This window comes from Ranitomeya imitator, chromosome 3, assembly GCF_032444005.1.
Source record: "Ranitomeya imitator isolate aRanImi1 chromosome 3, aRanImi1.pri, whole genome shotgun sequence".
Lineage (NCBI taxonomy): Eukaryota > Metazoa > Chordata > Amphibia > Anura > Dendrobatidae > Ranitomeya > Ranitomeya imitator.
The window spans coordinates 846,952,915-846,978,404 of record NC_091284.1 but is presented as its reverse complement, the minus strand read 5'-3'; the positions used below and the strand labels follow the sequence as shown (position 1 = coordinate 846,978,404).

Here is a 25,490-nt window from a genome sequence, read left to right as displayed (position 1 = left end):
CAGTGTATACTGTATAATCTCCCAGCAGCCTCCTCTCATCACCCAGAATCCTCCAGTGTATACTGTATAATCTCCCAGCAGTCTCCTCTCATCACCCAGAATCCTCCAGTGTATACTGTATAATCTCCCAGCAGTCTCCTCTCATCACCCAGAATCCTCCAGTGTATACTGTATAATCTCCCAGCAGTCTCCTCTCATCACCCAGAATCCTCCAGTGTATACTGTATAATCACCCAGCAGTCTCCTCTCATCACCCAGAATCCTCCAGTGTACACTGTATAATCTCCCAGCAGTCTCCTCATCACCCAGAATCCTCCAGTGTATACTGTATAATCTCCCAGCAGTCTCCTCATCACCCAGAATCCTCCAGTGTATACTGTATAATCTCCCAGCAGTCTCCTCTCATCACCCAGAATGCTCCAGTGTACACTGTAGAATCTCCCAGCAGTCACCTCTCCATTCAGCAGCTCGGTGATCTTCTGGGTGAGCTGTAGGATCTTCTGCTCTTGTACTGGGGGGTCCCGGGGGTCTGTGATGGGGATCTGGCCTCCGCTCCATGCTCCACACACACACTCACGGGACGTCTTCTTCACCACTCTGTGCTCCTGTGGATGGTGACAGACTCCGATCACTACATACATTATATCCATCCTTTGTCTCTCTGGTAATTGACTCCATTTATTCTACAGATCATTAGATTGTGTGAATCTCTCACCTCTCCAGTTATCAGGTCAATAATCTCGAGGGCGAGGGTCAGGAGCCGTGTTTCCAGGTGGTATCTGCCCTCACTCACACTTGGGGCCTCATTCCTCCTCCTCCTCTCCTCCGTGTTCAGATCCTCATGTCCCTCCAGATATTCCCACTCCTCCATGGAGAAAGGTTCCAACTTCCTGACACCTCATGGACACCAAGGAAATGCAGGGAAGCAATCGTGCACCAATATGCCGGAATATTGATTCTAAGTACTCGCAGCTATAACATGGCAGAATATAACAGGTAAACCCATCATTCATTCCCTGACAGCAAGCAGTGTGAATGGTAAACCCATCATTCATTCTCTGACAGCAAGCAGTGTGAATGGTAAACCCATCATTCATTCCCTGACAGCAAGCAGTGTGAATGGTAAACCTATCATTCATTCTCTGACCTGAAATATCCTGCCTGTCTACTGTTCCAGTCCCTGACAGCAAGCAGTGTGAATGGTAAACCTATCATTCATTCTCTAACCTGAAATATCCTGCCTGTCTATTGCTCCAGTCCCTGACAGCAAGCAGTGTGAATGGTAAACCTATCATTCATTCTCTAACCTGAAATATCCTGCCTGTCTATTGCTCCAGTCCCTGACAGCAAGCAGTGTGAATGGTAAACCCATCATTCATTCCCTGACAGCAAGCAGTGTGAATGGTAAACCTATCATTCATTCTCTGAGCTGAAATATCCTGCATGTCTATTGCTCCAGTCCCTGACAGCAAGCAGTGTGAATGGTAAACCCATCATTCATTCCCTGACCTGAAATATCCTCCATGTCTATTGCTCCAGTCCCTGACAGCAAGCAGTGTGAATGGTAAACCCATCATTCATTCTCTGACAGCAAGCAGTGTGAATGGTAAACCTATCATTCATTCCCTGACCTGAAATATCCTGCATGTCTACTGCTCCAGTCCCTGACAGCAAGCAGTGTGAATGGTAAACCCATCATTCATTCTCTGACCTGAAATATCCTGCATGTCTATTGCTCCAGTCCCTGACAGCAAGCAGTGTGAATGGTAAACCCATCATTCATTCTCTGACAGCAAGCAGTGTGAATGGTAAACCTATCATTCATTCCCTGACCTGAAATATCCTGCATGTCTATTGCTCCAGTCCCTGACAGCAAGCAGTGTGAATGGTGAACCTATCATTCATTCTCTGACCTGAAATATCCTGCATGTCTATTGCTCCAGTCCCTGACAGCAAGCAGTGTGAATGGTGAACCTATCATTCATTCTCTGACCTGAAATATCCTGCATGTCTATTGCTCCAGTCCCTGACAGCAAGCAGTGTGAATGGTAAACCCATCATTCATTCTCTGACCTGAAATATCCTGCATGTCTATTGCTCCAGTCCCTGACAGCAAGCAGTGTGAATGGTAAACCTATCATTCATTCTCTGACCTGAAATATCCTGCCTGTCTATTGCTCCAGTCCCTGACAGCAAGCAGTGTGAATGGTAAACCTATCATTCATTCTCTGACCTGAAATATCCTGCATGTCTATTGCTCCAGTCCCTGACAGCAAGCAGTGTGAATGGTAAACCCATCATTCATTCTCTGACCTGAAATATCCTGCCTGTCTATTGCTCCAGTCCCTGACAGCAAGCAGTGTGAATGGTAAACCTATCATTCATTCTCTGACCTGAAATATCCTGCCTGTCTATTGCTCCAGTCCCTGACAGCAAGCAGTGTGAATGGTAAACCTATCATTCATTCTCTGACCTGAAATATCCTGCATGTCTACTGCTCCAGTCCCTGACAGCAAGCAGTGTGAATGGTAAACCTATCATTCATTCCCTGACCTGAAATATCCTGCATGTCTACTGCTCCAGTCCCTGACAGCAAGCAGTGTGAATGGTAAACCCATCATTCATTCTCTGACAGCAAGCAGTGTGAATGGTAAACCTATCATTCATTCTCTAACCTGAAATATCCTGCATGTCTATTGCTCCAGTCCCTGACAGCAAGCAGTGTGAATGGTAAACCTATCATTCATTCCCTGAGCTGAAATATCCTGCCTGTCTATTGCTCCAGTCCCTGACAGCAAGCAGTGTGAATGGTAAACCTATCATTCATTCTCTGACCTGAAATATCCTGCCTGTCTATTGCTCCAGTCCCTGACAGCAAGCAGTGTGAATGGTAAACCTATCATTCATTCCCTGACATGAAATATCCTGCATGTCTATTGCTCCAGTCCCTGACAGCAAGCAGTGTGAATGGTAAACCTATCATTCATTCCCTGACCTGAAATATCCTGCCTGTCTATTGCTCCAGTCCCTGACAGCAAGCAGTGTGAATGGTAAACCTATCATTCATTATCTGACCTGAAATATCGTGCATGTCTATTGCTCCAGTCCCTGACAGCAAGCAGTGTGAATGGTAAACCTATCATTCATTCTCTGACCTGAAATATCCTCCATGTCTATTGCTCCAGTCCCTGACAGCAAGCAGTGTGAATGGTAAACCTATCATTCATTATCTGACCTGAAATATCCTCCATGTCTATTGCTCCAGTCCCTGACAGCAAGCAGTGTGAATGGTAAACCCATCATTCATTCTCTGACCTGAAATATCGTGCATGTCTATTGCTCCAGTCCCTGACAGCAAGCAGTGTGAATGGTAAACCCATCATTCATTCCCTGACCTGAAATATCCTGCATGTCTATAGCTCCAGTCCCTGACAGCAAGCAGTGTGAATGGTAAACCCATCATTCATTCTCTGACCTGAAATATCCTGCATGTCTATTGCTCCAGTCCCTGACAGCAAGCAGTGTGAATGGTAAACCTATCATTCATTATCTGACCTGAAATATCCTGCATGTCTACTGCTCCAGTCCCTGACAGCAAGCAGTGTGAATGGTAAACCCATCATTCATTCCCTGACCTGAAATATCCTGCATGTCTATTGCTCCAGTCCCTGACAGCAAGCAGTGTGAATGGTAAACCTATCATTCATTATCTGACCTGAAATATCCTGCATGTCTATTGCTCCAGTCCCTGACAGCAAGCAGTGTGAATGGTAAACCTATCATTCATTATCTGACCTGAAATATCCTGCATGTCTATTGCTCCAGTCCCTGACAGCAAGCAGTGTGAATGGTAAACCTATCATTCATTCTCTGACCTGAAATATCCTCCATGTCTATTGCTCCAGTCCCTGACAGCAAGCAGTGTGAATGGTAAACCCATCATTCATTCTCTGACCTGAAATATCCTGCCTGTCTATTGCTCCAGTCCCTGACAGCAAGCAGTGTGAATGGTAAACCCATCATTCATTCTCTGACCTGAAATATCCTGCCTGTCTATTGCTCCAGTCCCTGACAGCAAGCAGTGTGAATGGTAAACCCATCATTCATTCCCTGACCTGAAATATCCTGCATGTCTATTGCTCCAGTCCCTGACAGCAAGCAGTGTGAATGGTAAACCTATCATTCATTATCTGACCTGAAATATCCTGCATGTCTATTGCTCCAGTCCCTGACAGCAAGCAGTGTGAATGGTAAACCTATCATTCATTATCTGACCTGAAATATCCTGCATGTCTATTGCTCCAGTCCCTGACAGCAAGCAGTGTGAATGGTAAACCCATCATTCATTCTCTGACCTGAAATATCCTGCATGTCTATTGCTCCAGTCCCTGACAGCAAGCAGTGTGAATGGTAAACCTATAATTCATTCTCTAACCTGAAATATCCTGCATGTCTATTGCTCCAGTCCCTGACAGCAAGCAGTGTGAATGGTAAACCTATCATTCATTCCCTGACCTGAAATACCCTGCATGTCTATTGCTCCAGTCCCTGACAGCAAGCAGTGTGAATGGTAAACCCATCATTCATTCCCTGACCTGAAATACCCTGCCTGTCTATTGCTCCAGTCCCTGACAGCAAGCAGTGTGAATGGTAAACCCATCATTCATTCCCTGACCTGAAATATCCTGCATGTCTATTGCTCCAGTCCCTGACAGCAAGCAGTGTGAATGGTAAACCTATCATTCATTCCCTGACCTGAAATATCCTGCATGTCTATTGCTCCAGTCCCTGACAGCAAGCAGTGTGAATGGTAAACCTATCATTCATTCTCTGACCTGAAATATCCTGCATGTCTACTGCTCCAGTCCCTGACAGCAAGCAGTGTGAATGGTAAACCTATCATTCATTCCCTGACCTGAAATATCCTGCATGTCTATTGCTCCAGTCCCTGACAGCAAGCAGTGTGAATGGTAAACCTATCATTCATTCCCTGACCTGAAATATCCTGCCTGTCTATTGCTCCAGTCCCTGACAGCAAGCAGTGTGAATGGTAAACCAATCATTCATTCCCTGACCTGAAATATCCTGCATGTCTATTGCTCCAGTCCCTGACAGCAAGCAGTGTGAATGGTAAACCCATCATTCATTCCCTGACCTGAAATATCCTGCATGTCTACTGCTCCAGTCCCTGACAGCAAGCAGTGTGAATGGTAAACCTATCATTCATTCCCTGACCTGAAATATCCTGCCTGTCTATTGCTCCAGTCCCTGACAGCAAGCAGTGTGAATGGTAAACCCATCATTCATTCCCTGACCTGAAATATCCTGCATGTCTATTGCTCCAGTCCCTGACAGCAAGCAGTGTGAATGGTAAACCCATCATTCATTCCCTGACCTGAAATATCCTGCATGTCTATTGCTCCAGTCCCTGACAGCAAGCAGTGTGAATGGTAAACCCATCATTCATTCCCTGACCTGAAATATCCTGAATGTCTACTGCTCCAGTCCCTGACAGCAAGCAGTGTGAATGGTAAACCTATCATTCATTCCCTGACCTGAAATATCCTGCCTGTCTATAGCTCCAGTCCCTGACAGCAAGCAGTGTGAATGGTAAACCTATCATTCATTCCCTGACCTGAAATATCCTGCATGTCTATTGCTCCAGTCCCTGACAGCAAGCAGTGTGAATGGTAAACCCATCATTCATTCCCTGACCTGAAATATCCTGCCTGTCTATTGCTCCAGTCCCTGACAGCAAGCAGTGTGAATGGTAAACCCATCATTCATTCCCTGACCTGAAATACCCTGCATGTCTATTGCTCCAGTCCCTGACAGCAAGCAGTGTGAATGGTAAACCTATCATTCATTCTCTAACCTGAAATATCCTGCCTGTCTATTGCTCCAGTCCCTGACAGCAAGCAGTGTGAATGGTAAACCTATCATTCATTCCCTGACCGGAAATATCCTGCATGTCTATTGCTCCAGTCCCTGACAGCAAGCAGTGTGAATGGTAAACCCATCATTCATTCCCTGACCTGAAATATCCTGCCTGTCTATTGCTCCAGTCCCTGACAGCAAGCAGTGTGAATGGTAAACCTATCATTCATTCTCTAACCTGAAATATCCTGCCTGTCTATTGCTCCAGTCCCTGACAGCAAGCAGTGTGAATGGTAAACCTATCATTCATTCCCTGACCTGAAATACCCTGCATGTCTATTGCTCCAGTCCCTGACAGCAAGCAGTGTGAATGGTAAACCCATCATTCATTCCCTGACCTGAAATATCCTGCCTGTCTATTGCTCCAGTCCCTGACAGCAAGCAGTGTGAATGGTAAACCCATCATTCATTCTCTAACCTGAAATATCCTGCCTGTCTATTGCTCCAGTCCCTGACAGCAAGCAGTGTGAATGGTAAACCCATCATTCATTCCCTGACCTGAAATATCCTGCATGTCTATTGCTCCAGTCCCTGACAGCAAGCAGTGTGAATGGTGAACCTATCATTCATTCTCTGACCTGAAATATCCTGCATGTCTATTGCTCCAGTCCCTGACAGCAAGCAGTGTGAATGGTAAACCCATCATTCATTCCCTGACCTGAAATATCCTGCCTGTCTATTGCTCCAGTCCCTGACAGCAAGCAGTGTGAATGGTAAACCTATCATTCATTCCCTGACCTGAAATATCCTGCATGTCTATTGCTCCAGTCCCTGACAGCAAGCAGTGTGAATGGTAAACCTATCATTCATTCCCTGACCTGAAATATCCTGCCTGTCTATTGCTCCAGTCCCTGACAGCAAGCAGTGTGAATGGTAAACCCATCATTCATTCTCTGACCTGAAATATCCTGCCTGTCTATTGCTCCAGTCCCTGACAGCAAGCAGTGTGAATGGTAAACCTATCATTCATTCCCTGACCTGAAATATCCTGCATGTCTATTGCTCCAGTCCCTGACAGCAAGCAGTGTGAATGGTAAACCCATCATTCATTCTCTGACCTGAAATATCCTGCCTGTCTACTGCTCCAGTCCCTGACAGCAAGCAGTGTGAATGGTAAACCTATCATTCATTCCCTGACCTGAAATATCCTGCATGTCTATTGCTCCAGTCCCTGACAGCAAGCAGTGTGAATGGTAAACCCATCATTCATTCTCTGACCTGAAATATCCTGCCTGTCTACTGCTCCAGTCCCTGACAGCAAGCAGTGTGAATGGTAAACCCATCATTCATTCCCTGACCTGAAATACCCTGCATGTCTATTGCTCCAGTCCCTGACAGCAAGCAGTGTGAATGGTAAACCCATCATTCATTCTCTGACCTGAAATATCCTGCCTGTCTACTGCTCCAGTCCCTGACAGCAAGCAGTGTGAATGGTAAACCCATCATTCATTCCCTGACCTGAAATATCCTGCATGTCTATTGCTCCAGTCCCTGACAGCAAGCAGTGTGAATGGTAAACCCATCATTCATTCCCTGACCTGAAATATCCTGCATGTCTATTGCTCCAGTCCCTGACAGCAAGCAGTGTGAATGGTAAACCCATCATTCATTCCCTGACCTGAAATATCCTGCGTGTCTATTGCTCCAGTCCCTGACAGCAAGCAGTGTGAATGGTAAACCTATCATTCATTCCCTGACCTGAAATATCCTGCATGTCTATTGCTCCAGTCCCTGACAGCAAGCAGTGTGAATGGTAAACCCATCATTCATTCCCTGACCTGAAATATCCTGCGTGTCTATTGCTCCAGTCCCTGACAGCAAGCAGTGTGAATGGTAAACCTATCATTCATTCCCTGACCTGAAATATCCTGCGTGTCTATTGCTCCAGTCCCTGACAGCAAGCAGTGTGAATGGTAAACCTATCATTCATTCCCTGACCTGAAATACCCTGCCTGTCTATTGCTCCAGTCCCTGACAGCAAGCAGTGTGAATGGTAAACCCATCATTCATTCCCTGACCTGAAATATCCTGCATGTCTATTGCTCCAGTCCCTGACAGCAAGCAGTGTGAATGGTAAACCCATCATTCATTCTCTGACCTGAAATATCCTGCATGTCTATTGCTCCAGTCCCTGACAGCAAGCAGTGTGAATGGTAAACCCATCATTCATTCTCTGACCTGAAATATCCTGCATGTCTATTGCTCCAGTCCCTGACAGCAAGCAGTGTGAATGGTAAACCTATCATTCATTCCCTGACCTGAAATACCCTGCCTGTCTATTGCTCCAGTCCCTGACAGCAAGCAGTGTGAATGGTAAACCAATCATTCATTCTCTGAGCTGAAATATCCTGCATGTCTATTGCTCCAGTCCCTGACAGCAAGCAGTGTGAATGGTAAACCCATCATTCATTCTCTGACCTGAAATATCCTGCATGTCTATTGCTCCAGTCCCTGACAGCAAGCAGTGTGAATGGTAAACCTATCATTCATTCCCTGACCTGAAATATCCTGCCTGTCTATTGCTCCAGTCCCTGACAGCAAGCAGTGTGAATGGTAAACCTATCATTCATTCTCTGAGCTGAAATATCCTGCATGTCTATTGCTCCAGTCCCTGACAGCAAGCAGTGTGAATGGTAAACCTATCATTCATTCCCTGACCTGAAATATCCTGCCTGTCTATTGCTCCAGTCCCTGACAGCAAGCAGTGTGAATGGTAAACCTATCATTCATTCCCTGACCTGAAATACCCTGCCTGTCTATTGCTCCAGTCCCTGACAGCAAGCAGTGTGAATGGTAAACCAATCATTCATTCTCTGAGCTGAAATATCCTGCATGTCTATTGCTCCAGTCCCTGACAGCAAGCAGTGTGAATGGTAAACCCATCATTCATTCTCTGACCTGAAATATCCTGCATGTCTATTGCTCCAGTCCCTGACAGCAAGCAGTGTGAATGGTAAACCTATCATTCATTCCCTGACCTGAAATATCCTGCCTGTCTATTGCTCCAGTCCCTGACAGCAAGCAGTGTGAATGGTAAACCAATCATTCATTCTCTGAGCTGAAATATCCTGCATGTCTATTGCTCCAGTCCCTGACAGCAAGCAGTGTGAATGGTAAACCTATCATTCATTCCCTGACCTGAAATATCCTGCATGTCTATTGCTCCAGTCCCTGACAGCAAGCAGTGTGAATGGTAAACCAATCATTCATTCTCTGAGCTGAAATATCCTGCATGTCTATTGCTCCAGTCCCTGACAGCAAGCAGTGTGAATGGTAAACCCATCATTCATTCCCTGACCTGAAATATCCTGCGTGTCTATTGCTCCAGTCCCTGACAGCAAGCAGTGTGAATGGTAAACCTATCATTCATTCTCTGTCCTGAAATATCCTGCATGTCTATTGCTCCAGTCCCTGACAGCAAGCAGTGTGAATGGTAAACCAATCATTCATTCTCTGTCCTGAAATATCCTGCATGTCTATTGCTCCAGTCCCTGACAGCAAGCAGTGTGAATGGTAAACCTATCATTCATTCTCTGTCCTGAAATATCCTGCATGTCTACTGCTCCAGTCCCTGACAGCAAGCAGTGTGAATGGTAAACCTATCATTCATTCCCTGACCTGAAATATCCTGCATGTCTATTGCTCCAGTCCCTGACAGCAAGCAGTGTGAATGGTAAACCCATCATTCATTCTCTGACCTGAAATATCCTGCATGTCTATTGCTCCAGTCCCTGACAGCAAGCAGTGTGAATGGTAAACCTATCATTCATTCTCTGACCTGAAATATCCTGCATGTCTATTGCTCCAGTCCCTGACAGCAAGCAGTGTGAATGGTAAACCTATCATTCATTCCCTGACCTGAAATATCCTGCATGTCTACTGCTCCAGTCCCTGACAGCAAGCAGTGTGAATGATAAACCTATCATTCATTCTCTGACCTGAAATATCCTGCATGTCTATTGCTCCAGTCCCTGACAGCAAGCAGTGTGAATGGTAAACCCATCATTCATTCTCTGACCTGAAATATCCTGCGTGTCTACTGCTCCAGTCCCTGACAGCAAGCAGTGTGAATGGTAAACCCATCATTCATTCTCTGACCTGAAATATCCTCCATGTCTATTGCTCCAGTCCCTGACAGCAAGCAGTGTGAATGGTAAACCAATCATTCATTCCCTGACCTGAAATATCCTGCCTGTCTACTGCTCCAGTCCCTGACAGCAAGCAGTGTGAATGGTAAACCCATCATTCATTCTCTGACCTGAAATATCCTGCATGTCTATTGCTCCAGTCCCTGACAGCAAGCAGTGTGAATGGTAAACCTATCATTCATTCTCTGACCTGAAATATCCTGCATGTCTATTGCTCCAGTCCCTGACAGCAAGCAGTGTGAATGGTAAACCTATCATTCATTCTCTGACCTGAAATATCCTGCATGTCTATTGCTCCAGTCCCTGACAGCAAGCAGTGTGAATGGTAAACCTATCATTCATTCCCTGACCTGAAATATCCTGCATGTCTACTGCTCCAGTCCCTGACAGCAAGCAGTGTGAATGATAAACCTATCATTCATTCTCTGACCTGAAATATCCTGCATGTCTATTGCTCCAGTCCCTGACAGCAAGCAGTGTGAATGGTAAACCCATCATTCATTCTCTGACCTGAAATATCCTGCGTGTCTATTGCTCCAGTCCCTGACAGCAAGCAGTGTGAATGGTAAACCTATCATTCATTCCCTGACCTGAAATATCCTGCATGTCTATTGCTCCAGTCCCTGACAGCAAGCAGTGTGAATGGTAAACCCATCATTCATTCCCTGACCTGAAATATCCTGCATGTCTATTGCTCCAGTCCCTGACAGCAAGCAGTGTGAATGGTAAACCCATCATTCATTCTCTGACCTGAAATATCCTGCCTGTCTATTGCTCCAGTCCCTGACAGCAAGCAGTGTGAATGGTAAACAGATCATTCATTCTCTGACCTGAAATATCCTGCGTGTCTATTGCTCCAGTCCCTGACAGCAAGCAGTGTGAATGGTAAACCCATCATTCATTCCCTGACCTGAAATATCCTGCATGTCTATTGCTCCAGTCCCTGACAGCAAGCAGTGTGAATGGTAAACCCATCATTCATTCTCTAACCTGAAATATCCTGCATGTCTATTGCTCCAGTCCCTGACAGCAAGCAGTGTGAATGGTAAACCCATCATTCATTCCCTGACCTGAAATATCCTGCATGTCTATTGCTCCAGTCCCTGACAGCAAGCAGTGTGAATGGTAAACCCATCATTCATTCTCTAACCTGAAATATCCTGCATGTCTATTGCTCCAGTCCCTGACAGCAAGCAGTGTGAATGGTAAACCCATCATTCATTCTCTAACCTGAAATATCCTGCATGTCTATTGCTCCAGTCCCTGACAGCAAGCAGTGTGAATGGTAAACCAATCATTCATTCCCTGACCTGAAATATCCTGCATGTCTATTGCTCCAGTCCCTGACAGCAAGCAGTGTGAATGGTAAACCCATCATTCATTCCCTGACCTGAAATATCCTGCGTGTCTATTGCTCCAGTCCCTGACAGCAAGCAGTGTGAATGGTAAACCCATCATTCATTCCCTGACCTGAAATATCCTGCATGTCTATTGCTCCAGTCCCTGACAGCAAGCAGTGTGAATGGTAAACCAATCATTCATTCTCTGACCTGAAATATCCTGCATGTCTATTGCTCCAGTCCCTGACAGCAAGCAGTGTGAATGGTAAACCCATCATTCATTCTCTAACCTGAAATATCCTGCATGTCTATTGCTCCAGTCCCTGACAGCAAGCAGTGTGAATGGTAAACCAATCATTCATTCTCTGACCTGAAATATCCTGCATGTCTATTGCTCCAGTCCCTGACAGCAAGCAGTGTGAATGGTAAACCCATCATTCATTCTCTAACCTGAAATATCCTGCATGTCTATTGCTCCAGTCCCTGACAGCAAGCAGTGTGAATGGTAAACCAATCATTCATTCTCTGACCTGAAATATCCTGCATGTCTATTGCTCCAGTCCCTGACAGCAAGCAGTGTGAATGGTAAACCTATCATTCATTCCCTGACCTGAAATATCCTGCCTGTCTATTGCTCCAGTCCCTGACAGCAAGCAGTGTGAATGGTAAACCAATCATTCATTCTCTGACCTGAAATATCCTGCATGTCTATTGCTCCAGTCCCTGACAGCAAGCAGTGTGAATGGTAAACCTATCATTCATTCCCTGACCTGAAATATCCTCCATGTCTATTGCTCCAGTCCCTGACAGCAAGCAGTGTGAATGGTAAACCCATCATTCATTCTCTGACCTGAAATATCCTGCATGTCTATTGCTCCAGTCCCTGACAGCAAGCAGTGTGAATGGTAAACCTATCATTCATTCTCTGACCTGAAATATCCTGCATGTCTATTGCTCCAGTCCCTGACAGCAAGCAGTGTGAATGGTAAACCTATCATTCATTCCCTGACCTGAAATATCCTGCGTGTCTATTGCTCCAGTCCCTGACAGCAAGCAGTGTGAATGGTAAACCCATCATTCATTCTCTAACCTGAAATATCCTGCATGTCTATTGCTCCAGTCCCTGACAGCAAGCAGTGTGAATGGTAAACCTATCATTCATTCCCTGACCTGAAATATCCTGCATGTCTATTGCTCCAGTCCCTGACAGCAAGCAGTGTGAATGGTAAACCCATCATTCATTCTCTGACCTGAAATATCCTGCATGTCTATTGCTCCAGTCCCTGACAGCAAGCAGTGTGAATGGTAAACCCATCATTCATTCTCTGACCTGAAATATCCTGCCTGTCTATTGCTCCAGTCCCTGACAGCAAGCAGTGTGAATGGTAAACCTATCATTCATTCCCTGACCTGAAATATCCTGCATGTCTACTGCTCCAGTCCCTGACAGCAAGCAGTGTGAATGGTAAACCTATCATTCATTCCCTGACCTGAAATATCCTGCATGTCTATTGCTCCAGTCCCTGACAGCAAGCAGTGTGAATGGTAAACCTATCATTCATTCCCTGACCTGAAATATCCTGCATGTCTATTGCTCCAGTCCCTGACAGCAAGCAGTGTGAATGGTAAACCTATCATTCATTCCCTGACCTGAAATATCCTGCATGTCTATTGCTCCAGTCCCTGACAGCAAGCAGTGTGAATGGTAAACCTATCATTCATTCCCTGACCTGAAATATCCTGCCTGTCTATTGCTCCAGTCCCTGACAGCAAGCAGTGTGAATGGTAAACCAATCATTCATTCCCTGACCTGAAATATCCTGCCTGTCTATTGCTCCAGTCCCTGACAGCAAGCAGTGTGAATGGTAAACCAATCATTCATTCCCTGACCTGAAATATCCTGCCTGTCTATTGCTCCAGTCCCTGACAGCAAGCAGTGTGAATGGTAAACCTATCATTCATTCCCTGACCTGAAATATCCTGCATGTCTATTGCTCCAGTCCCTGACAGCAAGCAGTGTGAATGGTAAACCTATCATTCATTCCCTGACCTGAAATATCCTGCGTGTCTATTGCTCCAGTCCCTGACAGCAAGCAGTGTGAATGGTAAACCTATCATTCATTCTCTGACCTGAAATATCCTGCCTGTCTATTGCTCCAGTCCCTGACAGCAAGCAGTGTGAATGGTAAACCTATCATTCATTCTCTGACCTGAAATATCCTGCCTGTCTATTGCTCCAGTCCCTGACAGCAAGCAGTGTGAATGGTAAACCTATCATTCATTCCCTGACCTGAAATATCCTGCGTGTCTATTGCTCCAGTCCCTGACAGCAAGCAGTGTGAATGGTAAACCAATCATTCATTCTCTGACCTGAAATATCCTGCCTGTCTATTGCTCCAGTCCCTGACAGCAAGCAGTGTGAATGGTAAACCTATCATTCATTCTCTGACCTGAAATATCCTGCATGTCTATTGCTCCAGTCCCTGACAGCAAGCAGTGTGAATGGTAAACCCATCATTCATTCTCTGACCTGAAATATCCTGCCTGTCTATTGCTCCAGTCCCTGACAGCAAGCAGTGTGAATGGTAAACCTATCATTCATTCCCTGACCTGAAATATCCTGCATGTCTACTGCTCCAGTCCCTGACAGCAAGCAGTGTGAATGGTAAACCTATCATTCATTCCCTGACCTGAAATATCCTGCATGTCTATTGCTCCAGTCCCTGACAGCAAGCAGTGTGAATGGTAAACCTATCATTCATTCCCTGACCTGAAATATCCTGCATGTCTATTGCTCCAGTCCCTGACAGCAAGCAGTGTGAATGGTAAACCTATCATTCATTCCCTGACCTGAAATATCCTGCCTGTCTATTGCTCCAGTCCCTGACAGCAAGCAGTGTGAATGGTAAACCAATCATTCATTCCCTGACCTGAAATATCCTGCCTGTCTATTGCTCCAGTCCCTGACAGCAAGCAGTGTGAATGGTAAACCAATCATTCATTCCCTGACCTGAAATATCCTGCCTGTCTATTGCTCCAGTCCCTGACAGCAAGCAGTGTGAATGGTAAACCTATCATTCATTCCCTGACCTGAAATATCCTGCGTGTCTATTGCTCCAGTCCCTGACAGCAAGCAGTGTGAATGGTAAACCAATCATTCATTCTCTGACCTGAAATATCCTGCCTGTCTATTGCTCCAGTCCCTGACAGCAAGCAGTGTGAATGGTAAACCTATCATTCATTCCCTGACCTGAAATATCCTGCGTGTCTATTGCTCCAGTCCCTGACAGCAAGCAGTGTGAATGGTAAACCTATCATTCATTCTCTGACCTGAAATATCCTGCCTGTCTATTGCTCCAGTCCCTGACAGCAAGCAGTGTGAATGGTAAACCTATCATTCATTCCCTGACCTGAAATATCCTGCGTGTCTATTGCTCCAGTCCCTGACAGCAAGCAGTGTGAATGGTAAACCTATCATTCATTCCCTGACCTGAAATATCCTGCCTGTCTATTGCTCCAGTCCCTGACAGCAAGCAGTGTGAATGGTAAACCTATCATTCATTCTCTGACCTGAAATATCCTGCCTGTCTACTGCTCCAGTCCCTGACAGCAAGCAGTGTGAATGGTAAACCCATCATTCATTCCCTGACCTGAAATATCCTGCATGTCTATTGCTCCAGTCCCTGACAGCAAGCAGTGTGAATGGTAAACCTATCATTCATTCCCTGAAATATCCTCCATGTCTATTGCTCCAGTCCCTGACAGCAAGCAGTGTGAATGGTAAACCCATCATTCATTCCCTGACCTGAAATATCCTCCATGTCTATTGCTCCAGTCCCTGACAGCAAGCAGTGTGAATGGTAAACCTATCATTCATTCCCTGACCTGAAATATCCTGCATGTCTATTGCTCCAGTCCCTGACAGCAAGCAGTGTGAATGGTAAACCTATCATTCATTCCCTGACCTGAAATATCCTGCATGTCTATTGCTCCAGTCCCTGACAGCAAGCAGTGTGAATGGTAAACCCATCATTCATTCTCTGACCTGAAATATCCTGCCTGTCTATTGCTCCAGTCCCTGACAGCAAGCAGTGTGAATGGTAAACCTATCATTCATTCCCTGACCTGAAATATCCTGCCTGTCTACTGCTCCAGTCCCTGACAGCAAGCAGTGTGAATGGTAAACCCATCATTCATTCCCTGACCTGAAATATCCTGCATGTCTATTGCTCCAGTCCCTGACAGCAAGCAGTGTGAATGGTAAACCCATCATTCATTCTCTGACCTGAAATATCCTGCCTGTCTATTGCTCCAGTCCCTGACAGCAAGCAGTGTGAATGGTAAACCTATCATTCATTCCCTGACCTGAAATATCCTGCATGTCTACTGCTCCAGTCCCTGACAGCAAGCAGTGTGAATGGTAAACCCATCATTCATTCTCTGACCTGAAATATCCTGCCTGTCTATTGCTCCAGTCCCTGACAGCAAGCAGTGTGAATGGTAAACCTATCATTCATTCCCTGACCTGAAATATCCTGCCTGTCTATTGCTCCAGTCCCTGACAGCAAGCAGTGTGAATGGTAAACCCATCATTCATGCCCGCGGAGACTGACATGCGGCGCGTCTCTGCAGACGTCCATTCATCTCGTGGAGCCTCCGTACAATGTATCGGACGAGTGGTGACTGCAATGCGCTGCTGATTCCTGATCGTCTGCACGGACCCCACGTCATCCACAGTCATTACCGGCGCATTTACCGGCAGGATCACGACAGGCGGCCGCAGAGATGAAGAGTCGGAGCTCACACTGCGTCTGTCCGGCCGGGAGATTCTCCAAGAAGCTCCACACAAACACTACAGCTGCGCACAGAGCCGCCATGTGCCCGGAGACCCCGCTCTCACCCCACAATCCTCTGCAGCCTCTTACCTGACAGAGAACGCAAAACCGCACACGTGCGATATATTCTGTGTGCACAGGGGCTGAGACCAGACAACCAGCACACCGTACCGCAGCGGTAGAGGCTAAATCCAAGTCGGCTAAGGGACCTCTGCTGACGTCGTGCCCATGTGACCGGAAGGGGCGGCGCTTCTTCCTCCATAGAGCAGACAGAGCAGATATGAGGAAGCTGTGGATGTCATGGCGGGATTTCGTGCAGGATTTGGATTTTGAGTGTTTTGTGCACGATTTGCCTCTTCCTCCATAGAGCAGAGCAGACAGGCGGGAGCTGTTGATGTTAGGGCGGGATTTTGTACAAGATTTGGAGTGTTTTGGGTCGTTCTCCATAGTCACAGATCAGGTAAGTGGGAGTCTGCCTGGGGAGAAAAAGGTGATGTTGCTTGCATGGGGCTGCATGTGCATGCTGGACGGGGGTCTGCCTGAAGAGAAGGGGGTGATGCTTGCGTGGGGCTGCATGTGCACGCTGGAGGGGGGGATCTGCCTGGGGAGAAGGGGTGGCGATGCTTGCATGGGGCTGCATGTGCATGCTGGAGGGGGCTTGCATGGGGCTGAATTTGCATGCTGGAGGGGGTCTGTCTAAGGAGGAGGGGGTGATGTTTGCATGGGGCTGCATGTGCATGCTGGACGGGGGTCTGCCTGGGGAGAAAGGGGTGATGTTGCATGGGGCTGCATGTGCGTGGGACTGCATGTGCATGCTGGACGGGGGTCTGCCTGGGGAGAAGGGGGTAATGTTGCTTGCATGGTGCTGCATGTGTATAGTGGAGGGGGGGTCTGCCTGGAGAGAAGGGGGTGATACTTGCATGGGGCTGCATGTGCACGCTGGAGGGGGGTCTGCCTGGGGAGAAGGGGTGGTGATGCTTGCATGGGGCTGCATGTGTATAGTGGAGGGGGGGTCTGCCTGGAGAGAAGGGGGTGATACTTGCATGGGGCTGCATGTGCACACTGGAGCGGGGTCTGCCTGGGGAGAAGGGGTGGTGATGCTTGCATGGGGCTGCATGCGCATGCTGGAGGGGGCTTGCATGGGGCTGCATGCACATGCTGGAGGGGGCTTGCATGGGGCTGCATGTGCATGCTGGAGGGGGTCTGTCTGGGGAGGAGGGGGTGATGTTTGCATGGGGCTGCATGTGCATGCTGGAAGGGGGGGGGGGTCTGCCAGGGGAGATGGTGCTTGCATGGGACTGTGTGCTGGTGGTCTGCCTGGGGAAGCTGGTGATGCTTGCATGGCACTGCGTGCTGATGGTCTGCCTGGAGAAGGGGGTACATAGCTTGCGTGGGACTGCGTGCTGGGGGCGCTACCTAGGGAAGGTGGTGACATTGCTTGCGTGGGACTGCGTGCTGGGGGTCTGCCTGGGGAAGGGGGTGATGCTTGCGTGAGACTGCGTGCTGGGGGTCTGCCTGAGGAAAGGGGTGATGCTTGCGTGGGACTGCATGCTGGGGGTCTGCCTGGGGAAGGGGGTGATGCTTGCGTGGGACTGCATGCTGGGGGTCTGCCTGGGGAAGGGGGTGATGCTTGCGTGAGACTGCGTGCTGGGGGTCTCTGGGGAAGAGAGGCTGTGTGCTGGAGTCTCTGTTGGGAAGGGGGTCATGTTGCATGCGTGGGGGATCTGTTTGCAGGGGGGTCTACCTGCAGAGTGGGGCTGATGTTATTTGCATGGGTCTGCATGGTGTGGGGGGCTGTTGTCACGTACTGTGCAGGTCAGTGTGTGATGTCACTTGCGGTGGGGTGTGTGTAGGGAAGAATAGTGTGAGGGGACGAACAGGGGAGGGGATGAATGATGATGGAGATCTGAGGGATTGATATTACTTAACATGAGAATCTCTGCCTGATGGTGAGTCGGTCCTGTTGTGTGTTTTGTTTTTTACATAAAACTTTCTTATTAATATTATTGGGCGCACATGACGTCAGGTTGATGACTGACCTATGACCTCTGGGAGCAAAACTGCGTGATAATAATGTCAGCAGATCCCAGGCTTTATTCTCTCCTCGCACGATATTCTGTTCAGTATTAGCCTGGTGGCCACTGGTGTCAGCCACTACTTGAGTTTTCTGCATGATTTTTTCTGTTTTATTCTAGGTATTGTGGCTTTTCCCCATCCTGTGTCCCTCAGAGCAGTGACCTCCCTACAGATGTCATTTCATCACTGGACTTCTCTTCACCAAGTGGAATGCTTGTGTCTCACAATCCATGTGAGGACCCAAAGTGATGACACTGTGGGTGTCTGATAATGTCGGGTCCCTCCGCCTCCCCGGCCCCGTCGGGTCCCTCCCCGGCCCCGTCGGGTCCCTCCGCCTCCCCGGCCCCGTCGGGTCCCTCCGCCTCCCCGGCCCCGTCGGGTCCCTCCCCGGCCCCGTCGGGTCCCTCCCCGGCCCCGTCGGGTCCCTCCCCGGCCCCGTCGGGTCCCTCCCCGGCCCCGTCGGGTCCCTCCCCGGCCCCGTCGGGTCCCTCCCCGGCCCCGTCGGGTCCCTCCCCGGCCCCGTCGGGTCCCTCCCCGGCCCCGTCGGGTCCCTCCCCGGCCCCGTCGGGTCCCTCCCCGGCCCCGTCGGGTCCCTCCCCGGCCCCGTCGGGTCCCTCCCCGGCCCCGTCGGGTCCCTCCCCGGCCCCGTCGGGTCCCTCCCCGGCCCCGTCGGGTCCCTCCCCGGCCCCGTCGGGTCCCTCCCCGGCCCCGTCGGGTCCCTCCCCGGCCCCGTCGGGTCCCTCCCCGGCCCCGTCGGGTCCCTCCCCGGCCCCGTCGGGTCCCTCCCCGGCCCCGTCGGGTCCCTCCCCGGCCCCGTCGGGTCCCTCCCCGGCCCCGTCGGGTCCCTCCCCGGCCCCGTCGGGTCCCTCCCCGGCCCCGTCGGGTGCCTCCCCGGCCCCGTCGGGTGCCTCCCCGGCCCCGTCGGGTGCCTCCCCGGCCCCGTCGGGTGCCTCCCCGGCCCCGTCGGGTGCCTCCCCGGCCCCGTCGGGTCGCCTCCCCGGCCCCGTCGGGTCCCTCCGCCTCCCCGGCCCCGTCGGGTCCCTCCGCCTCCCCGGCCCCGTCGGGTCCCTCCGCCTCCCCGGCCCCGTCGGGTCCCTCCGCCTCCCCGGCCCCGTCGGGTCCCTCCGCCTCCCCGGCCCCGTCGGGTCCCTCCGCCTCCCCGGCCCCGTCGGGTCCCTCCGCCTCCCCGGCCCCGTCGGGTCCCTCCGCCTCCCCGGCCCCGTCGGGTCCCTCCGCCTCCCCGGCCCCGTCGGGTCCCTCCGCCTCCCCGGCCCCGTCGGGTCCCTCCGCCTCCCCGGCCCCGTCGGGTCCCTCCGCCTCCCCGCCCGTCCCCCCCCGGCCCCGTCGGGTCCCTCCGCCTCCCCGGCCCCGTCGGGTCCCTCCGCCTCCCCGGCCCCGTCGGGTCCCTCCGCCTCCCCGGCCCCGTCGGGTCCCTCCGCCTCCCCGGCCCCGTCGGGTCCCTCCGCCTCCCCGGCCCCGTCGGGTCCCTCCGCCTCCCCGGCCCCGTCGGGTCCCTCCGCCTCCCCGGCCCCGTCGGGTCCCTCCGCCTCCCCGGCCCCGTCGGGTCCCTCCGCCTCCCCGGCCCCGTCGGGTCCCTCCGCCTCCCCGGCCCCGTCGGGTCCCTCCGCCTCCCCGGCCCCGTCGGGTCCCTCCGCCTCCCCGGCCCCGTCGGGTCCCTCCGCCTCCCCGGCCCCGTCGGGTCCCTCCGCCTCCCCGGCCCCGTCGGGTCCCTCCGCCTCCCCGGCCCCGTCGGGTCCCTCCGCCTCCCCGGCCCCGTCGGGTCCCTCCGCCTCCCCGGCCCCGTCGGGTCCCTCCGCCTCCCCGGCCCCGTCGGGTCCCTCCGCCTCCCCGGCCCCGTCGGGTCCCTCCGCCTCCCCGGCCCCGTCGGGTCCCTCCGCCTCCCCGGCCCCGTCGGGTCCCTCCGCCTCCCCGGCCCCGTCGGGTCCCTCCGCCTCCCCGGCCCCGTCGGGTCCCTCCGCCTCCCCGGCCCCGTCGGGTCCCTCCGCCTCCCCGGCCCCGTCGGGTCCCTCCGCCTCCCCGGCCCCGTCGGGTCCCTCCGCCTCCCCGGCCCCGTCGGGTCCCTCCGCCTCCCCGGCCCCGTCGGGTCCCTCCGCCTCCCCGGCCCCGTCGGGTCCCTCCGCCTCCCCGGCCCCGTCGGGTCCCTCCGCCTCCCCGGCCCCGTCGGGTCCCTCCGCCTCCCCGGCCCCGTCGGGTCCCTCCGCCTCCCCGGCCCCGTCGGGTCCCTCCGCCTCCCCGGCCCCGTCGGGTCCCTCCGCCTCCCCGGCCCCGTCGGGTCCCTCCGCCTCCCCGGCCCCGTCGGGTCCCTCCGCCTCCCCGGCCCCGTCGGGTCCCTCCGCCTCCCCGGCCCCGTCGGGTCCCTCCGCCTCCCCGGCCCCGTCGGGTCCCTCCGCCTCCCCGGCCCCGTCGGGTCCCTCCGCCTCCCCGGCCCCGTCGGGTCCCTCCGCCTCCCCGGCCCCGTCGGGTCCCTCCGCCTCCCCGGCCCCGTCGGGTCCCTCCGCCTCCCCGGCCCCGTCGGGTCCCTCCGCCTCCCCGGCCCCGTCGGGTCCCTCCGCCTCCCCGGCCCCGTCGGGTCCCTCCGCCTCCCCGGCCCCGTCGGGTCCCTCCGCCTCCCCGGCCCCGTCGGGTCCCTCCGCCTCCCCGGCCCCGTCGGGTCCCTCCGCCTCCCCGGCCCCGTCGGGTCCCTCCGCCTCCCCGGCCCCGTCGGGTCCCTCCGCCTCCCCGGCCCCGTCGGGTCCCTCCGCCTCCCCGGCCCCGTCGGGTCCCTCCGCCTCCCCGGCCCCGTCGGGTCCCTCCGCCTCCCCGGCCCCGTCGGGTCCCTCCGCCTCCCCGGCCCCGTCGGGTCCCTCCGCCTCCCCGGCCCCGTCGGGTCCCTCCGCCTCCCCGGCCCCGTCGGGTCCCTCCGCCTCCCCGGCCCCGTCGGGTCCCTCCGCCTCCCCGGCCCCGTCGGGTCCCTCCGCCTCCCCGGCCCCGTCGGGTCCCTCCGCCTCCCCGGCCCCGTCGGGTCCCTCCGCCTCCCCGGCCCCGTCGGGTCCCTCCGCCTCCCCGGCCCCGTCGGGTCCCTCCGCCTCCCCGGCCCCGTCGGGTCCCTCCGCCTCCCCGGCCCCGTCGGGTCCCTCCGCCTCCCCGGCCCCGTCGGGTCCCTCCGCCTCCCCGGCCCCGTCGGGTCCCTCCGCCTCCCCGGCCCCGTCGGGTCCCTCCGCCTCCCCGGCCCCGTCGGGTCCCTCCGCCTCCCCGGCCCCGTCGGGTCCCTCCGCCTCCCCGGCCCCGTCGGGTCCCTCCGCCTCCCCGGCCCCGTCGGGTCCCTCCGCCTCCCCGGCCCCGTCGGGTCCCTCCGCCTCCCCGGCCCCGTCGGGTCCCTCCGCCTCCCCGGCCCCGTCGGGTCCCTCCGCCTCCCCGGCCCCGTCGGGTCCCTCCGCCTCCCCGGCCCCGTCGGGTCCCTCCGCCTCCCCGGCCCCGTCGGGTCCCTCCGCCTCCCCGGCCCCGTCGGGTCCCTCCGCCTCCCCGGCCCCGTCGGGTCCCTCCGCCTCCCCGGCCCCGTCGGGTCCCTCCGCCTCCCCGGCCCCGTCGGGTCCCTCCGCCTCCCCGGCCCCGTCGGGTCCCTCCGCCTCCCCGGCCCCGTCGGGTCCCTCCGCCTCCCCGGCCCCGTCGGGTCCCTCCGCCTCCCCGGCCCCGTCGGGTCCCTCCGCCTCCCCGGCCCCGTCGGGTCCCTCCGCCTCCCCGGCCCCGTCGGGTCCCTCCGCCTCCCCGGCCCCGTCGGGTCCCTCCGCCTCCCCGGCCCCGTCGGGTCCCTCCGCCTCCCCGGCCCCGTCGGGTCCCTCCGCCTCCCCGGCCCCGTCGGGTCCCTCCGCCTCCCCGGCCCCGTCGGGTCCCTCCGCCTCCCCGGCCCCGTCGGGTCCCTCCGCCTCCCCGGCCCCGTCGGGTCCCTCCGCCTCCCCGGCCCCGTCGGGTCCCTCCGCCTCCCCGGCCCCGTCGGGTCCCTCCGCCTCCCCGGCCCCGTCGGGTCCCTCCGCCTCCCCGGCCCCGTCGGGTCCCTCCGCCTCCCCGGCCCCGTCGGGTCCCTCCGCCTCCCCGGCCCCGTCGGGTCCCTCCGCCTCCCCGGCCCCGTCGGGTCCCTCCGCCTCCCCGGCCCCGTCGGGTCCCTCCGCCTCCCCGGCCCCGTCGGGTCCCTCCGCCTCCCCGGCCCCGTCGGGTCCCTCCGCCTCCCCGGCCCCGTCGGGTCCCTCCGCCTCCCCGGCCCCGTCGGGTCCCTCCGCCTCCCCGGCCCCGTCGGGTCCCTCCGCCTCCCCGGCCCCGTCGGGTCCCTCCGCCTCCCCGGCCCCGTCGGGTCCCTCCGCCTCCCCGGCCCCGTCGGGTCCCTCCGCCTCCCCGGCCCCGTCGGGTCCCTCCGCCTCCCCGGCCCCGTCGGGTCCCTCCGCCTCCCCGGCCCCGTCGGGTCCCTCCGCCTCCCCGGCCCCGTCGGGTCCCTCCGCCTCCCCGGCCCCGTCGGGTCCCTCCGCCTCCCCGGCCCCGTCGGGTCCCTCCGCCTCCCCGGCCCCGTCGGGTCCCTCCGCCTCCCCGGCCCCGTCGGGTCCCTCCGCCTCCCCGGCCCCGTCGGGTCCCTCCGCCTCCCCGGCCCCGTCGGGTCCCTCCGCCTCCCCGGCCCCGTCGGGTCCCTCCGCCTCCCCGGCCCCGTCGGGTCCCTCCGCCTCCCCGGCCCCGTCGGGTCCCTCCGCCTCCCCGGCCCCGTCGGGTCCCTCCGCCTCCCCGGCCCCGTCGGGTCCCTCCGCCTCCCCGGCCCCGTCGGGTCCCTCCGCCTCCCCGGCCCCGTCGGGTCCCTCCGCCTCCCCGGCCCCGTCGGGTCCCTCCGCCTCCCCGGCCCCGTCGGGTCCCTCCGCCTCCCCGGCCCCGTCGGGTCCCTCCGCCTCCCCGGCCCCGTCGGGTCCCTCCGCCTCCCCGGCCCCGTCGGGTCCCTCCGCCTCCCCGGCCCCGTCGGGTCCCTCCGCCTCCCCGGCCCCGTCGGGTCCCTCCGCCTCCCCGGCCCCGTCGGGTCCCTCCGCCTCCCCGGCCCCGTCGGGTCCCTCCGCCTCCCCGGCCCCGTCGGGTCCCTCCGCCTCCCCGGCCCCGTCGGGTCCCTCCGCCTCCCCGGCCCCGTCGGGTCCCTCCGCCTCCCCGGCCCCGTCGGGTCCCTCCGCCTCCCCGGCCCCGTCGGGTCCCTCCGCCTCCCCGGCCCCGTCGGGTCCCTCCGCCTCCCCGGCCCCGTCGGGTCCCTCCGCCTCCCCGGCCCCGTCGGGTCCCTCCGCCTCCCCGGCCCCGTCGGGTCCCTCCGCCTCCCCGGCCCCGTCGGGTCCCTCCGCCTCCCCGGCCCCGTCGGGTCCCTCCGCCTCCCCGGCCCCGTCGGGTCCCTCCGCCTCCCCGGCCCCGTCGGGTCCCTCCGCCTCCCCGGCCCCGTCGGGTCCCTCCGCCTCCCCGGCCCCGTCGGGTCCCTCCGCCTCCCCGGCCCCGTCGGGTCCCTCCGCCTCCCCGGCCCCGTCGGGTCCCTCCGCCTCCCCGGCCCCGTCGGGTCCCTCCGCCTCCCCGGCCCCGTCGGGTCCCTCCGCCTCCCCGGCCCCGTCGGGTCCCTCCGCCTCCCCGGCCCCGTCGGGTCCCTCCGCCTCCCCGGCCCCGTCGGGTCCCTCCGCCTCCCCGGCCCCGTCGGGTCCCTCCGCCTCCCCGGCCCCGTCGGGTCCCTCCGCCTCCCCGGCCCCGTCGGGTCCCTCCGCCTCCCCGGCCCCGTCGGGTCCCTCCGCCTCCCCGGCCCCGTCGGGTCCCTCCGCCTCCCCGGCCCCGTCGGGTCCCTCCGCCTCCCCGGCCCCGTCGGGTCCCTCCGCCTCCCCGGCCCCGTCGGGTCCCTCCGCCTCCCCGGCCCCGTCGGGTCCCTCCGCCTCCCCGGCCCCGTCGGGTCCCTCCGCCTCCCCGGCCCCGTCGGGTCCCTCCGCCTCCCCGGCCCCGTCGGGTCCCTCCGCCTCCCCGGCCCCGTCGGGTCCCTCCGCCTCCCCGGCCCCGTCGGGTCCCTCCGCCTCCCCGGCCCCGTCGGGTCCCTCCGCCTCCCCGGCCCCGTCGGGTCCCTCCGCCTCCCCGGCCCCGTCGGGTCCCTCCGCCTCCCCGGCCCCGTCGGGTCCCTCCGCCTCCCCGGCCCCGTCGGGTCCCTCCGCCTCCCCGGCCCCGTCGGGTCCCTCCGCCTCCCCGGCCCCGTCGGGTCCCTCCGCCTCCCCGGCCCCGTCGGGTCCCTCCGCCTCCCCGGCCCCGTCGGGTCCCTCCGCCTCCCCGGCCCCGTCGGGTCCCTCCGCCTCCCCGGCCCCGTCGGGTCCCTCCGCCTCCCCGGCCCCGTCGGGTCCCTCCGCCTCCCCGGCCCCGTCGGGTCCCTCCGCCTCCCCGGCCCCGTCGGGTCCCTCCGCCTCCCCGGCCCCGTCGGGTCCCTCCGCCTCCCCGGCCCCGTCGGGTCCCTCCGCCTCCCCGGCCCCGTCGGGTCCCTCCGCCTCCCCGGCCCCGTCGGGTCCCTCCGCCTCCCCGGCCCCGTCGGGTCCCTCCGCCTCCCCGGCCCCGTCGGGTCCCTCCGCCTCCCCGGCCCCGTCGGGTCCCTCCGCCTCCCCGGCCCCGTCGGGTCCCTCCGCCTCCCCGGCCCCGTCGGGTCCCTCCGCCTCCCCGGCCCCGTCGGGTCCCTCCGCCTCCCCGGCCCCGTCGGGTCCCTCCGCCTCCCCGGCCCCGTCGGGTCCCTCCGCCTCCCCGGCCCCGTCGGGTCCCTCCGCCTCCCCGGCCCCGTCGGGTCCCTCCGCCTCCCCGGCCCCGTCGGGTCCCTCCGCCTCCCCGGCCCCGTCGGGTCCCTCCGCCTCCCCGGCCCCGTCGGGTCCCTCCGCCTCCCCGGCCCCGTCGGGTCCCTCCGCCTCCCCGGCCCCGTCGGGTCCCTCCGCCTCCCCGGCCCCGTCGGGTCCCTCCGCCTCCCCGGCCCCGTCGGGTCCCTCCGCCTCCCCGGCCCCGTCGGGTCCCTCCGCCTCCCCGGCCCCGTCGGGTCCCTCCGCCTCCCCCGGCCCCGTCGGGTCCCTCCGCCTCCCCGGCCCCGTCGGGTCCCTCCGCCTCCCCGGCCCCGTCGGGTCCCTCCGCCTCCCCGGCCCCGTCGG

At 57.5% G+C, this 25,490-nt stretch overlaps 1 protein-coding gene across 1 annotated transcript in view; it reads right to left on the bottom strand.

Moving 5' to 3' along the window:
- The window catches only part of LOC138671454 (zinc finger protein 773-like), a 114,541-nt gene extending 98,105 nt beyond the window's left edge, over positions 1 to 16,436 (bottom strand). Inside the window, exons 1-3 of the mRNA XM_069759635.1 lie at positions 16,351 to 16,436; positions 716 to 897; positions 453 to 605 (exon numbers count right to left, since the gene is read on the bottom strand). Of these exons, the coding sequence (XP_069615736.1) occupies positions 453 to 605; positions 716 to 871 (309 nt within the window). The 5' untranslated portion in view covers positions 872 to 897; positions 16,351 to 16,436. The remainder of the gene's footprint in view (positions 1 to 452; positions 606 to 715; positions 898 to 16,350) is intronic.
- Between the last annotated feature and the right edge of the window lie 9,054 nt (positions 16,437 to 25,490).